This window comes from Accipiter gentilis, chromosome 33 (assembly GCF_929443795.1).
Source record: "Accipiter gentilis chromosome 33, bAccGen1.1, whole genome shotgun sequence".
In the NCBI taxonomy this organism is placed as follows: Eukaryota; Metazoa; Chordata; class Aves; order Accipitriformes; family Accipitridae; genus Astur; species Astur gentilis.
Window position 1 is genome coordinate 7762024 of NC_064912.1, and position 15489 is coordinate 7777512.

Sequence of the window (15489 nt, forward strand, 5' to 3'; positions counted from 1 at the left end):
TCTGAGCATGTCCTGCATTTATTTTTATAATGGTAATATCAGTGATTGAGAATTCATTTGTGGGGATGTCGTGGTTTAACCCCAGCCAGCAACTATGCACCACGCAGCTGCTCACTCACTTCCCTCCTACCCAGTGGGATAGGGGAGAGAATTGGAAGAAAGAAGTAAAACTCTTGGGTTGAGATAAGAATGGTTTAATAGAACAGAAAAGAAGAAATTAATGATAATAACACTAATAAAATGAAAATAGTAATAATATAAGGATTGGAATATACAAGTGATGTACAATGCAATTGTTCACCACCCACCCACCGACCAATGCCCAGTTAGTCCCCTAGCGGTGATCCTCCCACCCCCACTCCCCCCAGTTTCTATACTGGACTTGACGTCACATGGTATGGAATACCCCTTTGGCCAGTTTGGGTCAGCAGCCCTGGCTGTGTCCCCTCCCAACTTCTTGTGCCCCTCCAGCCTTCTTGCTGGCTCTGCATGAAAAGCTGAAAAATCCTTGACTTTAGACTAAACATTACTTAACACACTCATGTTTTCAGTTGTTGCTATCAACATTCTTCGCTTACCTAACTCAAAAACATAGCACTGTACCAGCTACTAGGAAGACAAGTAACTCTATCCCAGCTGAAACCAGGACAATGGGATCTCTGCAAAAGCATGATAAAGAAGGTCATTGTCCTCACACATCTATAATAAAATCAAAATCTGGAAGTTAGTGTTATATTGGACTGTTTCAGTAGTTCTGAAGTCTACTTTCCTGAGAATTCAACTTGTTTATGCCTTGTTTTCTTGTGCTTTTATAAACAGGATCTTTTCTGTTGCACCACTTGGTTCTAAGAGGCTTAGTCAAAGTCTAAAGAGCCTGAGTAATCAAAGGCCAAAACTGAAATGGATTTTTCCTCTCTCCATTCCACTTTTTGCCAGAAGAGGGCATTAAAGCACTGAATATGTGCAGCATTAACATGAAAAGCTCTGGTGCTTAAAGCAGTTTATTTTAATGCAGAGCTACAAATGCAGCAGCTGACTGTGCATTGTAAAATCATTTCGATTACTTAAGTAGAAGGTAAAAATATCAGAGTAATACATGGAAAACATTTTTCATACAGAATCCCAACAAATATTCTGTACATGTTTTGGTTAATTCATAAATGCTTTCTTTCCTCTTGTTACAGCACACTAATGATTTCGCTTTGTACACTGAAGCTATTAAATTTTTTAACCACCCAGAAAGCATGGTCAGGATTGCTGTTAGGACTATAACTTTAAATGTCTACAAAGGTATGCTTTTTGTATATTGAAGAAAGCATGTTTACGAAATCTTGTTTCATTGTGGTTTAATTTTTAGTTATTTACATTTAAGGGTTTTCTCTGTGGTTTATGAGATTGAAAAGCTTAGCATGTTGGCATGCTTCAGACACACATTTTGTTTTTTATGAAACAGAACCCCAAACCTACAGTACATACTTGTAAATAGTACTGTTTCCTCACAGATGAAACTGGTTTAAAAAAACCAAAAATATCAAGCATACACAAGGAACTTTAGCTTCCCTTCCAACAGAGATCGGTGTGTGACTGTATTTAAAAACTAACCAACCAAAAAACCAACCCCCAAACCAAAGTGCTTTAAGAAAGAATATAAAGTATTTTTCGCTTATGAACTTGAGCTTTATAATGTATGAAGCAGTAATCTTGTTGGCTACATCACTTCCTTTTGGATTTGAAGTGTATTAGAATATGACTGTAGAGCTCCTAGATGCAGCAGTCACTCCAGTCTAAAGAAAAGCTAGACCATTCCCGGAGGTGCCCAGTGAAGACCAGGAGGCTGCAGTCACAAATTCCTGTACTGGACGTTACAGTAGGACATAAGGAAAAAACCCCTAAACTTCACTGTGAGAATAGTTAAGCACTGCAACAGGTTTTCTAGAGAAAATGAGGAATCTGTATTGTTGGAAATCTTCAAATCTCAACAAGGCCCTTAGCAATCTGGTTGAACTTCGAAGTTAATGCTACTTTGAGAATGTCCAACAGTCACTTCCCCCTAAATTTTTCTTGGGGTCTATAAAATCTGTAATAGATTGAAAATATCAGAGTGGTCTCTGTAGAAAAATTGGTGTGTATTCAGGAATTCTACCTCTGAAATCAGCATGCTGTAACGTAGTATGTGTATGGAAGATGTTCATGCAGGGCTTCTTATTCTTTAATCCATTTTAAATCAAATTACATTTTGAATTTACACAACTTTCTATCAATTAAGAGAAGTAGGGATTTGATGACAGTCTTCATCATAGAAGAATATAAGATATTTTTTTAAAAAATGAACAAATGGTTTTGCAAGTAACTGGATAGCCTGCATAGCAGATAGGTTCTTTATAGTGTTGACTGCAAGGGACAAAATGTCTTTCTTTTGTATGCTGAGAAATGGGCACTTGGCACTTGTTTTCTACTTCAAGGTGCTGTAAACTCAAATATGAGCTCACAAAAAGAGCAAAGTGCAGGCTTCATATCCTATTTGTTATATATTTATGTAACTAAATATTTTTGTGGTAAAAAGTGTACTTCTCTAGAATTTTCATTGAATGTTGTAGTGATATAAAGGTTAGAGTTGAATAAACACAGCTTGGATGTTCAGGTTTCATAATTTTCTGCTATCCATTTGCATATAGTCTGATCTAACACCTACCCTGTATCTCTTAGTTTAGATGCCTTGTTCTTTAGCTTTTTAAACCCTTTTGGAGGATGTCGCTATCCCAGTTCCTAATCCTGTTAACTGTTGTCTGTTTCTTTTGCCCTTCCTTCACTGATGATTCCTGTGTTCCTTAATGCAGTGTCATGTAAGTCTAACTAGCTTGACTTTCAGCATTACTGCTTTTTTCTTACGCTTTTTTCCTCTTTTTTAATAACGTGCTAAAAAAACCTTTCTGAATTCCATTAGACTTGTTTATCTTCAGACCTATGTAAATATATCAATATTAGGCTCATTCAGGCCAACTAAGAATTGATATGATGCTTTTGTAGATGTCCATTTCATGCATAAGATCATGTCAGGTATATACTCATATGAAAAGCTAGCATGTAATCAAAACTCAGAAGATACTTTGTTGTATTTCTTAAAAAATAATAAAAAAACCCCTGGCAACTGATTTTTCTTTTTAACAATTTCTCTTCAGTGGACAACCAACCTATGCTGCATTACATTAGAGATAAAACTGCTGTCCCTTATTTCTCCAACCTTGTTTGGTTTATTGGAAGCCACGTGATAGAACTGGATAACTGTGTGCAGACTGATGAAGAGTAAGCTTTTACAAATCCCGGGTATTGAATGGAAATGCTTTTCCCACATGTTGATACTCTCCATATTTTATCTGTAGTAGTCCAGTTAAGTTAGTTTCTGAATATATTCCTTTGCAGACAGTTAAAGCTTTTCAATCTTGCAAAGTTTTTTGGTGATTCTTTGAATTAATAGTGGTTACTGCTGTATGCCTTATCTGTGCTAATATCTGTACCAGTACATTAGTGTTTGGTAACATGCTTTTTCTTCATCTTTGTTTTAATTCTGCTAAATTTAGTAGATATCCAGAAGACACAAAAGGTATTTTGTGCTTCTGAATCTTACTAACTTTGTCATTTTAATGTTCCCTTTTCTGTGTATCATCTCAGTAGAACGGCTTTCTGAAAAGATTTTAGGAAAAAAATTTAAACTGGAAAGGTGAACTTTATTTAATATGTGAACTGTCAGACCTGAAATTCCTGTGTGATATTCCACTATCAACTACAGGAATATTTTGTTGATTCAGGTTATTCTTGGTTTGCCTTCCCGCCCCCACCTTAGAATGGGCAGCTATTTCTGGCTTAAAGTGAGGAGGTAGTTGTTAAATACAGCATAGATTTCTTCTTTTATTTTTGGAAACAAATCTTAACAATTTTTATGGCTGGCTTGTGAAAAGACTCTGGCAGCAGAAAGCGAAGTTTTGTAAAAACATTGCTTCTGAGAACTTGGGGAAAAACTTGATATGTGCAACGTAAAGCACATATAAGCCTGAATACTGTTTGCTAGCTGCATTAGTTGACTTTACTGAAAACATCTTCTTTAGGCAGATGATATGTGCAAGGTGATCTGTGGAAGGGATGCACGTTAAAAACTTAAGGAAAGAATTAAGACTTTGACAATTGATTATATCTGAGACTTACTTTCAGCTCTCTTTTTCAGGCACAGAAATAGGGGCAAACTGAGTGACCTGGTAGCAGAACATCTTGATCATTTACATTACCTTAATGATATCCTTATCATTAATTGTGAATTTTTAAATGATGTGCTGACAGACCACCTACTTAATAGGCTCTTTCTTCCCCTCTACGTGTATTCATTAGTAAATCAAGATAAGGTAAGCTAATACTTGCAGACAATTAAGTTTTAAAGGTATTACTTGCTTTCAGTATGTGTAATGATTTGTTCAGCAGATGTATTCTGTAGTAGGGTTAATACTGTCGATATCTTATGTTTATGTGTTTTACATGAAACAGCTTAAATAAGGTGACTGTAGGGGAAATACACTGAGGTTGAATTTAAGGGCAAAATAGATGAAATGTTATTCACCAAACAGATACTGTTTTGGATGACATGGTTGTTAAATGCTAACAATAGTGGAGACGAGAAGAGCTGCAAATTTGGAACAGGGTTTAAATTTCTCTGACGCTGGGAGATGTGTGATTTCCTTTTCTGATATGGTAACTTGTCTCCTGGCAAAAGCAGATTATAATACCTTTTCTCAGTATATGTGCACATTTTCCATGGTGTAAAAATCCATTCTAGGTGGAAAATACAAAGTTTTTGTTTTGATACTTAATTCTTCTATTTGCAGATAAACTGTGTTTGAATGTGGTACAGTTGAATCCATTTTTAAAGCATAGCCTTTAAATTTAGTGGAAAACTAGTTTTTAATGAAATAGAAACTGTTCTTTTAAAACCTGTACAGGTTCCTGTATTCACTTGTCTTTAAAAAAAAATAAAAATGCACTCTTCAGTTTATTTCTGGTTTTTTCTTTTTTGTTTTCCCCCTCCCTTCCCTCCTCTTAATCTTCTGTAGTGGTGTTTGTTCTTAAGGTACGCAATGCTTTGTGAATTTCAGCATACTTTCATTAACCAGAGGTCAAGTTTCTTGCAAGATAATGAATTCAGTATATTGCATGTGTGCTGAAGATTGAATAACAATCAGCTTCTTGTCTTGCCATTGATAAGGCCATTGAAATAGGGTGAAGCAGACTTCCTGACTTTTACTTTCATTTCAGCTATTCTAACTCTTTCCATTCACACATGTACAAAAACCTGCTTGTCCTCCTGTTTTGAGGCAGATGTGTCTATTGTCATGAGGTCAGAGATATTTGCGATTGTAAAACTGGGCTGTTCTTGCCTCTTGAGATAACTGTTGAATATATTCCGGTGACAGTTTTTAAAGTATCACTAATTCATCTTTAGAAACATCTTAATTAACGCTGGTATATAAATTTAGCACTGTCGTGCTCAAGTTATACTTCAAATATTTTCTGCCTAATGTGATTTACTTGATTTAGAGAAGTGTCTGTCAAGACACATGTTTTTATTATGTGGGTAATATTTCATTGTCTCCGAATAGCTAATTTTTAGAGCAGACTTTAATGAATGTTCACTGAGAAGTGCTTTTTGAAGGAATAGTAGCATAGTGAAAACCAACATACTTCTCAGATACTCGTCTGTTAAATTTAAGTTATCAAAGTGGCTATTGGAAGACAGTAATCAATACTGATATTTTAAGCATGTAGAGTAAGGGATACGCTTATTTGGAGAGTCTTAATTTGAAATAGTTTACAAGAAGTGAATGTTAAGGAGCATGATGCCTTCTGAACATTTTGTAGCGGAATGTGGAACAATACAGTATTAAAAGTTTTGTTTTAAATTAAACAGCGTAAATGCTTTAACTTTGTATAAATAAATCAACATTTTTCATAACATTTTTTCTGTAGGGTGGAGAGCGTCCAAAAATAAGTCTCCAAGTTTCTCTCTATCTTCTTTCTCAAGTAAGTATTTTAAGTATTTTGTCCTATTTCAGAACTTTATTTTGCAGTAGTGTTATGATTTATAAGTTACTGTATTTTCATCTATTTTGGAAAAGCCATTAAAGACAAGTTGGCAAATGAACTTTTAAACAGATCAGTTTCCATTTAAAAAAAAAAAAAGTAAGGTCTTCTTATGGACAGACAAATAGCTTCTTACTTGAGTTAATATCATTCTTCTGAGGATCCCATAGCGCAGGGTAGCCTTTAGAGCATTCAGTGATTATAGTTTATGTACACCACCAGGCAAGTGGTGTGTAATAGAGCCATGCAACATGCTAGGACAGAATTTATTAAAATTGCAGGTGAAGTTTAGATAGATGCTGTATTGCACTTCTTATCTGTCTAAGCTATGGAAGAATCCATGTTTGAATTTTCCTCTTTTGAAAAATAGAGGGAGCAATGATCTCATGGGGTTTTTGATTGTTTTAAAAAAAAAACCCAAACAGCCAAACCCCCAAATCCCAAAAACCTCACGACCACCAAAACCTCAAACTTTCACACAATTTGAATTTCATTGTGCCTATACCTTAAATCTATAATTAAGTATTTGTTACTTCTTTTTCTTACCAGCCCCACCTCCTTTTCTTTCTGGAACTTACTTTCAAATGAAGAGAGTTTTACAGTGGATTTTTTTTTTTTTTTTATCGTAGAGAAAAAAAATCTTTTTTTCCCTGTAGTCTTCAGTGCATTTCTGTGAGACTAGTTTTCTTAAATTAATGTTCTCTGAGAACAGTTTTGACTTGTATTCATAGAATGTATACTTCTTTCTTTCTTTGAACTTACAATTTTGCATTAGTCATTTTGTTATGGTCTGGCCCATAATTTCATCTTTTTTTAAGAACTTTTCTGAAAAATGTGATTTTTCCAGGATAAGATAATTTGATGCTTCTTAATTTAAAACTAAAAAGTTGTGATGTTGTGGGAGTTTTTTACTACTGATAAAAACTTGGGAGCAACAGCTTCTTGTAACTGAAGGGATCATAGGGTTGTATATATTGACCTCCTTCAACCTCTTTGATTTCAGCATAAGTCTTGGCTAGGTATCAGTTCAGGATTTGCATCTTGTTCTTTATTGTTTTTAATAAAGAAAATTGAACTTTTTTTCATAACCATCAAGAATTGGGACCAAATTTTGTGTATCAGAATGGGTTGTGATGCAGAAAATCAAGCTACTTTTTCTGTAACTGGCAGAAATGCATCTTTTTCTGCCTCTTTTTTAACTTAGAGTCTGTCTTTGATGGAGTGGGATCTGAAAGTGTACACTGAGTATCTGAAAAACCTTCTTAACTACTTCTGTTATTGACACCACGCATACGCTTTAGGCATTACTCATATATTAGAGACAAGTGCCCGAGAGACTTGTACTAGCTGATGAAAATCCACTGTTGTAGATTTTCATCTACTCTTCACAAAGTGAACATGTAATGTACTTATGCCAAAACGTGCCTGTGTTTAGTCAAGCTACACCTTCTGAATTGGAAGATGCTTGAGGTTGTCCAAAGTATTTTTGAAGTGTGTTGCAACTTTCCAAAGTTTTACATAGGTCACCACCACATGCTAATAATCGATTCACTTTTGAGGCTCTGGAATGGTTCTGACTTTAATCAGAAAACCTGTGGAGATCTTAGCTAAATGTTATCAAAACAATGACTAGGCTTACTGATTTAGAAATTATTTGGGGATTTTTCATCCAGAACCACCGTTTAGGGATCCAGTTTTGATATTCCTGCAAAGAGAATGGATATAAGCTGACATAAGGCTATTGTGGCTGGACCTGAGCCAGTTCTGTCCAGAAACCAGTTGTTTGCTGGCCCAAGCTCGTAAGCCTTGCCTCAAAATAGAGTAGCTAGTGTAAACAGAGAACTCTGCTAAAGCACCAATGGATTAGTGCTTTCATGTGGTAGGCAGTATGGCCCTTATTCCTGTGTTATGTAGCCACTTTGTAGCTAGACCATAATTCATTGTGATTTCATAGCCAGAAAAGCTGTTTCTGATCCAGTTCAGCCTATTGCAGGACACTTACTCATGAATCACTGCAAAGTAATTGTGTGCACAACACAGAACTTACTGGAGTCCTCCCAGTCATTGCCATACAAGGTCAGTGGATGCTGTGTACAATAATCAGTTTGTGTAGTTTCTTAAAAAAAAACAATTTTCTGGAGCAGTTTTAATTTGGGTTCCTTGCTAGAATATCACACAACTTTCATCTCAAAGCTGATGAGGAGAGGGAATTGACATTTCTCAGGAGGAGGGAAGAGTATGAAGAATTATTAAAACTAGGTAGCTTAAAATGCAGAGAAAGGTCAAATACCTGTAGAGAGGATTATGGTCTCCTGTGTTTTGAGGTAGACTTCATGAACTATCAGTGTTACCAATTGTACTTTACTGTATATGTAAACTTAAGATACTGGTTTAACAAGGTCAAAGAAGTATGTTCAGTGACTGAAATTGTGAAACTGTATGTGTTCTGTAATATATGTCTGATATTTTTTTCCACCCTTCTTTTAATAGGTTTTTCTAATTATACATTATGCCCCTTTGGTGAACTCATTGGCTGAAGTTATACTTAATGGTGACCTCTCAGTGTTTTCTTCTAAAGTTGAGCAAGATATACAGAAAAACTCAGTAAGTAATATTTTTTTTAGAGGCAAAGAAAATACTTGAAAAAACAAAATCAGGTACCTGGTAACTGGTAAGCTAAGGTGATTGTGTTTAGGAGACAAGAGCACCAATAGCAGATTTCAGCTTTTGTTGTTGGATATGATAGCAGAAAAATGTTCTGTGCGACTTACAGTATTATGTTCTTGTCAAAGTTGAAATATTTTTGTGCATGCGTATGTATTTCAGGTAGTGATATAAGAATGTGTAGGACACAAATTAGAATACTTAGTTGCTTCTGCAGGGGTCAGGCACTGCAAAGGCTTCCATCATTTTGATGGGACACTTTTGTAATTCAGTCTTCTGTGTTCAGTTTTTGTTATCAGCTCTTTGGTAGTGAAATAGAAATGAGTCATCACAACTTTCCTGTGAAATTATTTCCTTATGCATCTTGTAGTAGAAATGAGAGACTTACAATAAATGCTTGGCCTTATGGTAAATCCTTTGGATACAGAAGGAAAAAAATATTTTTGTCTGAATATTCCCAATGTTTTAGCAGTAAAACTGATCATCTCTGAAAGTGTGCGTCAGAGAATATAGACCAGCCACAAATAGATGGGAGTGCTATCACTTTGTCATTGCCATTGTACCTTCAGATTCAATACTGTTTAGATGTTGCTAGATGCTGTTGTTAGTGTTTTTCTAAGTGTGTCATGTATATGATTTTTTCCCTTTTGTTGTGGGTTTCACAGTTTGTGAAATGCTTGCTTGTTACTTTTTAAAGGCCTATTTGAGGATGGTAATAAGAAGGGCGTATGACCTTACTTTGGTTCAGAGGCTTCTGACTGTAGTTCTCTCTAAAGATTGAATATGTCCCCTAATGCGTGACCGGTCAGCAAAGAGTTACTGACTGAACGTTTGATTTATAACAAGCAGTAGATTGGTTCTTCTGCACATTCTTTCCAAGCAGTGGCTATAGTTCTGAGAGTTTCAAGGGGGAGATATGCTTCAACTCTTCTATGATACAAGTCAACTTTTCCAAGTTTCTTCCTACTGTGCAGTGGATGGAAGCTGTGTGGGCTGATCTTAGCTGGTAGCTTTTGTACTGTTGACCTTGATACTTAGAATCTAATCTTTTTTAGAAAAAATACAGTGGAATGGTAGAGCTGACTGAATGCTTTAAGATAAAGCAACCTCTTGCTTGTGTTAGCAAATGTCTGACCTTCTGCTAGCTGCATGCTGAATGTCATGTGTGTTGCTTGTGCGGAAGCAGCTTTGTTACTAGGAAATTTGTGGCGAGATGGTGGGGCAGCAGTTGTTGCAGAAGTGAGATTTTTTTTTTCCGGTTATAGTTACTGTACAGAGTTGCAAAATACCTGTAGCGCATGTTTGTGTGTTTGCACTAATGCTAGGAATATTAGGGGTTTCCTATGAACTTCAGTTCATCTGTTCTCTTGTTTGTAGTACTATTTAGGTTGCTGCTTCTTACTGGTCTTAAAGACCATGCCTCATGGCATGTAAACTGGGAGTTCTGTCATACCCGCACAGGTAGTATATAGGAGAGGTGTTGGCTTTCTAGGATAGATGCTTAGCGAAACTGCTAGAGGTGGAGCTTTCTTACAGGGAGAGCAGAGTGGTGGCACTTCTGGTGGATGAGGAAAAAACTTCCATGGGAGAAACTTTAGTTTTTAGTAACCTGTACTGTCAGAAAGTCTACTGGTGAAGGTTGGTTATATGCAGAAAGAACAGGGAGTAATCTTCAGGAGAAGAGCTCCATGCCTTATTTCCAATGAGGAGAGCTATCAAGTGAGCTGCTCGCACTTTATGGGCTTGAACAACTACTGCATATATTGCATGGTATTTTCTCCTGATACACAAGTGTGGCTAAAGTCAGCTGTAGATATGGAGGCATAGACAAGTAAAGGTGAGACGGTTTCTTGTTGCTCTGTGGTAGGACTTCTTAGAGCAGAAAGTTGATTTTTGAGTATTGTTAGCCATTTCAGGGGCTGTTCTTTGGACTATAAGGTGTATCAGGATCATTGCAAAGTTATAACTGTGGTGTGTTCTGTTGCAAAGAAATGATAAACTTCTATTGAATGTTGGAAGCTATTTCAGAACCTACTTTAGAATTGCTTGTTTTGGGCTTAGTAGAGAAAAGTGATGAGCAAGTTTTTTAATTTACTTTTTGACTGAGTTTAGAATTGTGTTTGTTCTTAAGTCAGACCCAAATTTATCTTTTACTAGTTCCTTTCTGTTATAATTTCCCATGGTAATCATTCTGATACTCTCCTAAGCTTGTTGTTCTGGGGATATCTCTGTGTGTTCTGGTGAGCCCCAGTTATCTCTAAACCCCTGCTCTGTACTTAACACTGCTCATGTCTTGCAACTGATACATGTCTTGATATATTTAAATTGAAGTGTAGCTGTCAGTTTCTAACTAACATGTAGTTTCTAAAACCCAAAGTAAGTAGAACCTCATGTCTATATTCACATTCCTAATAAGATGAATTAAAGTGGCATGAGGTATAAGGAGTAGGGACTGAGATTACCAGAAGCAGTGTCAACATGTCCTCATGATAGGAGACTAAATGAGTAAAGAATACTTAACAAAAATAAAAGCAATAAAAAAATAAGGGCTGCAGTTGTTGTGTATAAATGCAACATATCCAGAGTTACTTAGGGCAAAACAGTAAGGGTAGTTTTCATGACAGAAACAAATAGTACTTTTTACTGAAACCAATTTGTGGAAAAAAATCACCAGCAGATCTAACTGCTGATAGCTGATGAGTTGGCCATAACCTATCCATGGAGATCAGCTGAACATCATAGGGCAGTAATGATTGCCCAACCTCCAATGAACAGGTTCTCCACCTCAAAGTGTAGCAAATTAAGATACACTTTTCTTTCCATATTTTTTCCCTGTATTTCTGGTTTTAGGTGGCATCAGAAGAAATACTAACTCTTATCTCATGGTGAGAGTTGAATATGTGTAGCCAACAGAATGTATTTAAACTTGTTAGCAGTCATCACACTAAGGTTTACCTTACTTCCTGTGAGATCTGTTTTCCTGCATAATTCGGATGTGGGCCAGTTCTACCTATTTCATGTTTCTTGTTTAACCTCCTTTCTCCTTCCTGTAAAAGTTTTTACTGGTACTGCCTTGTTTTACCAGCACACATTGCACAAGATAAACCATAATTGAAAATATGGTTGAAAGACATTTTAAAAGTATAAAATAGCAGTATCTCAAACTGTATAATTAACTTAGATAAACCATATACTATGTAAATTAATTTTAAGTCTGATTTTAGAATGTTTTAAATATATAGCCTTGTTATATTTAGCAGAATAGAATATATATGTTCACTTTTTCTCAGCATTCTTTCTTGAGATGGACCAGACCATGGTTCAGTGCTTATGAGCACATTGTTGCCTACAGGTCTCTTCTGTTATTTTGCTAATGTGGCTAACAGCATATTAAAAATTCAAGGTTGTTAAGTACATGCATTCTTCATTAAAAAAAAAAAAAGTAGCTACAGGATTCTAGGAAGCAATTGTAAGAAGTGAATGCAGGAAGGGGAAAATGCATTATGCAACTTGCATGCTACTTTTCTTTTTTTCCCTAAAGAATAGGACCTAATATGTTCCTCCCTTTCCTTATGACTTTTCTGATGAGAAGCCATCAATAAAAGGTAATCTGGTTGTAACTCTGGTTGTTTTATAACTTTCCAATGTTGCAGTTTGATCAGACTAAAAACGTGTCAGAGTTTACTGGGGGACATAAGTGTGGTAAATTTCATGTTGTGGGTATTTTTTTGGTATTGTGAAAGATTCTTCCTACTATATGGTTTGTTTCAGTGCCAAGTGTAAGGTAACTTATGCAAGATTTGTATAAAGCCTTTTTAAAAAGTCAGAACGTTCAGAGAAACATTTTGGCCTTTTGACTTGTAGAAGGCTTCTTCCCAGGTCTTTTCCTAATCTCTTATTTTTTACGTAGAGGTGTTCCTTATTAAGTGAAGGGAGGGATTTTTTCCAAACTTTTTCTGAGGTCTCTTTGATGCACTCATCTTCAGTACTTATTGTACTTGAGTCACCTAAGGCAGGGAATGGAATCAGTTTTGTATTTACTCTAGTCTTACTTCTTTTCTCTTGCTTGCCCTTAATTTTTTAACCCTTTAGCCAGTGTCAGCTAAATATGATTGAAGTATTGAGGTCTGAAAGGTAATGAAGTTTCTGTAGCAGTCTTGTTCGGCATAAATCTGTGCTGGCAGGAAGCCCCCAAACCATGAGGTTCAGCTCTCAGTAAGAGAGGTTTGGCTGATGAATGTTTATAGCTCTGGGTGAGAGAGAGGGTGTATTCTGGTAATCTAGCTGCCATGCCTAACAAGTGGGAAGGGAGCTCAAAGCATCACAGCGCAGAAACAATCTGCAAAATTGTGGGAAAACAAGTTTTGTTAGTCCTGCTAGTCACAAAACGTCTTGTGTCTTTCTGTAAGAATACATTGTTCTCTATTTTTAGAATGGCAGAGTGTCTTGGAAATACTTATTTCCTCTGGGAGAAATTTGTCATCTAAATTTATTTTCTCGCTCTGTAAATTAATAATTTTACCTGGGAAAATCAGGTATTGATTGAATACTGTTTGCCTTCTTGTCCAAAAGACTTGAAAAGATAAACTACTGATCTCTTTGGGCAGAACACAAGTATAAAAGTCTAACAAATGAAGTGGTGTTGGTTTTCTGGACTTGGTAAGTCAATGTCTGGAGGCCCAGAAAGGTTGATGTCAGTGCCATTTATTCCTAGTTGATACAAGGACTAGTATGCTGTTGAGGGAAGCTCAAGAGTCAAGAAAAGTTCGCGGCATAGAGCATTGGGTTTTGTCCTTGCTACTGCCAAAGACATTTTAAAAGTATATTTTATATTAATACATGGCTGTCAACACATACTTTGGATTTTGCTGCCTTTATCCTTTTTGCAGAAGGTGTCTTAATTTTGTATGTACTAGCTGTCTCACCTATTAAGAAAGTTCAAAGAAGGGAAAAAATTTTAATAAACTTCTATTGATGAAATAGGTAGTTCTATATCTTCTTGTCTCAAGATGGCATACTTTTTAAATGATGTATCTTTAGGATATATTACTTTGGAGATAATTGTTCTACTGATGATTTGATACAACTTGAGGTCTGCTTTCTTGTATTTTAAAAACGATTGGAGATTTGTAGGTGGTATGCTAATTTACATTCTCTTTGATATGAACTGAAGTTTCTTTATCAATTAGAGTTAAAAATGTCTTGTTGCAACTCAGTGTAAACTCTTCAAATTTACAGGCAAAGTCAAGCATCAGATGTTTCATAAAACCAACAGAAACACTTGAAAGGTCTCTTGAAATTAACAAACAGAAGGGGAAGAAGAGGGTGCAGAAAAGACCCAACTATAAGAATGTTGGTGAAGAAGATGAAGAAGAGAGAGGATCTGAAGATAACCAAGATCACCTAGATAAAACTAAAGGTACAGAAGCGAGTTCAAAGGGCATCAGAACAAGCAGTGAAAATGAAGGTGGGTATACTGGCAAATAAAAATCATGCTTACAATTTGGATACTTTTATGAACCTAGTTGTGATCTGTTACGTGACTTGTTCTCTTGTTGCACTAGGTGAACATGGGACTATTAAATTTGTTTCAGTCTTCGGCTGTTGTTTTTTTTTTCTCATGTTAAGTCATTCTGTCAGAATACGTACTTCTAATCTGATTAAGAACTCTGAATTTCATATTTTCCTGTAGTCTTTGGCCCTTATCACAAATGCATGCCTTACAGCTAGGTGTACATGATTATGGGGCACTTTATAAGTGGACTTCACAACTTTGTAACTTTTCCTTCTGTGGTAAGGCAAATGGTGTAGCCACTTTACCTTTCTAAGACGGTTGGGAGTATGATTCAATGATAAAATTCAACAAGTGTGCTAAAATTGACAGTGCATGGTAGATGATGATATTAAATAGTTCAAAACTCAAGAAAACCGCTTTAACTTTTAGGTTTTTTTAATTGCACATTTTCAGGATTTTTGACGTAATGCTAACCTTAAGAATTGGTTTTATAGGATGAGTGGTCTTACAGCATATCATAACTATTTATTTTACTAGTTAGTAACTATTAGAAGGGTGTACATCAGAAACTAGTCTTTAGACAAAAATTGAGAAAAATGTGGCAGAATTGCGAACAATTGAAAATAAGACCTTTATGCTTTGACAGCCCTCTCCAAACACATAGTTGCATTTTGATTTAGGTAAACAGTCTGTTTGAGAAGGCTTTCCTTAAATGGTGTCAAATAACTAATCGTGTATTGTCTACCATGATTTGAAGAAAATATGACATGATCTGCTCTTTAAACTAGTGCATTTAGTAGTCATCTTTGTCCAAATTCTTAAACAGAAGCTAGATTTGGTCTTAATAGTTCTACTTAAGGCCAATAGGTATGAAGCACTTGGGACCAGGTATCCTGTTTGTTGTAATTGTAGAAACCTATTTACACCCTCTGTGAAACTAGGTGTCCACCCGTGCCCCAATCTTACTAGCATTTTCACAAAGAAATTTTTTTTCCAGAAAGAGGTTGTATGATTTTTCTTCCTGTGGTTTGGAGGGGAGGGAGATTACTGTTGCTTGTTTATTTGCCAAAATAATCTGTATATTTTTCTTTACATATATTATGTATAATATTCTTGTAGCAGTTAAATTCCTTAAAGAAACGTAAGCAAACTATTTTATTGGGAAGAAAATTTGCCTACATCTATTC

General features: G+C 35.8%; 1 protein-coding gene across 8 annotated transcripts in view; it reads left to right on the top strand.

Annotated features, from left to right (window-relative positions):
* CLEC16A (C-type lectin domain containing 16A) overlaps positions 1-15489 on the top strand; it is a 97281-nt gene that overhangs the window by 10599 nt on the left and 71193 nt on the right. For all 8 annotated transcript variants that reach the window (XR_007504522.1, XR_007504523.1, XM_049791085.1 and 5 more), the window contains exons 5-10: positions 1185-1290; positions 3180-3303; positions 4220-4394; positions 6010-6063; positions 8614-8727; positions 14026-14254. Coding sequence is in view for 6 of the 8 variants with exons in the window: in XM_049791085.1 (XP_049647042.1) it covers positions 1185-1290; positions 3180-3303; positions 4220-4394; positions 6010-6063; positions 8614-8727; positions 14026-14254 (802 nt within the window). In the remaining 2 variants the exon portion in view is untranslated. The remainder of the gene's footprint in view (positions 1-1184; positions 1291-3179; positions 3304-4219; positions 4395-6009; positions 6064-8613; positions 8728-14025; positions 14255-15489) is intronic.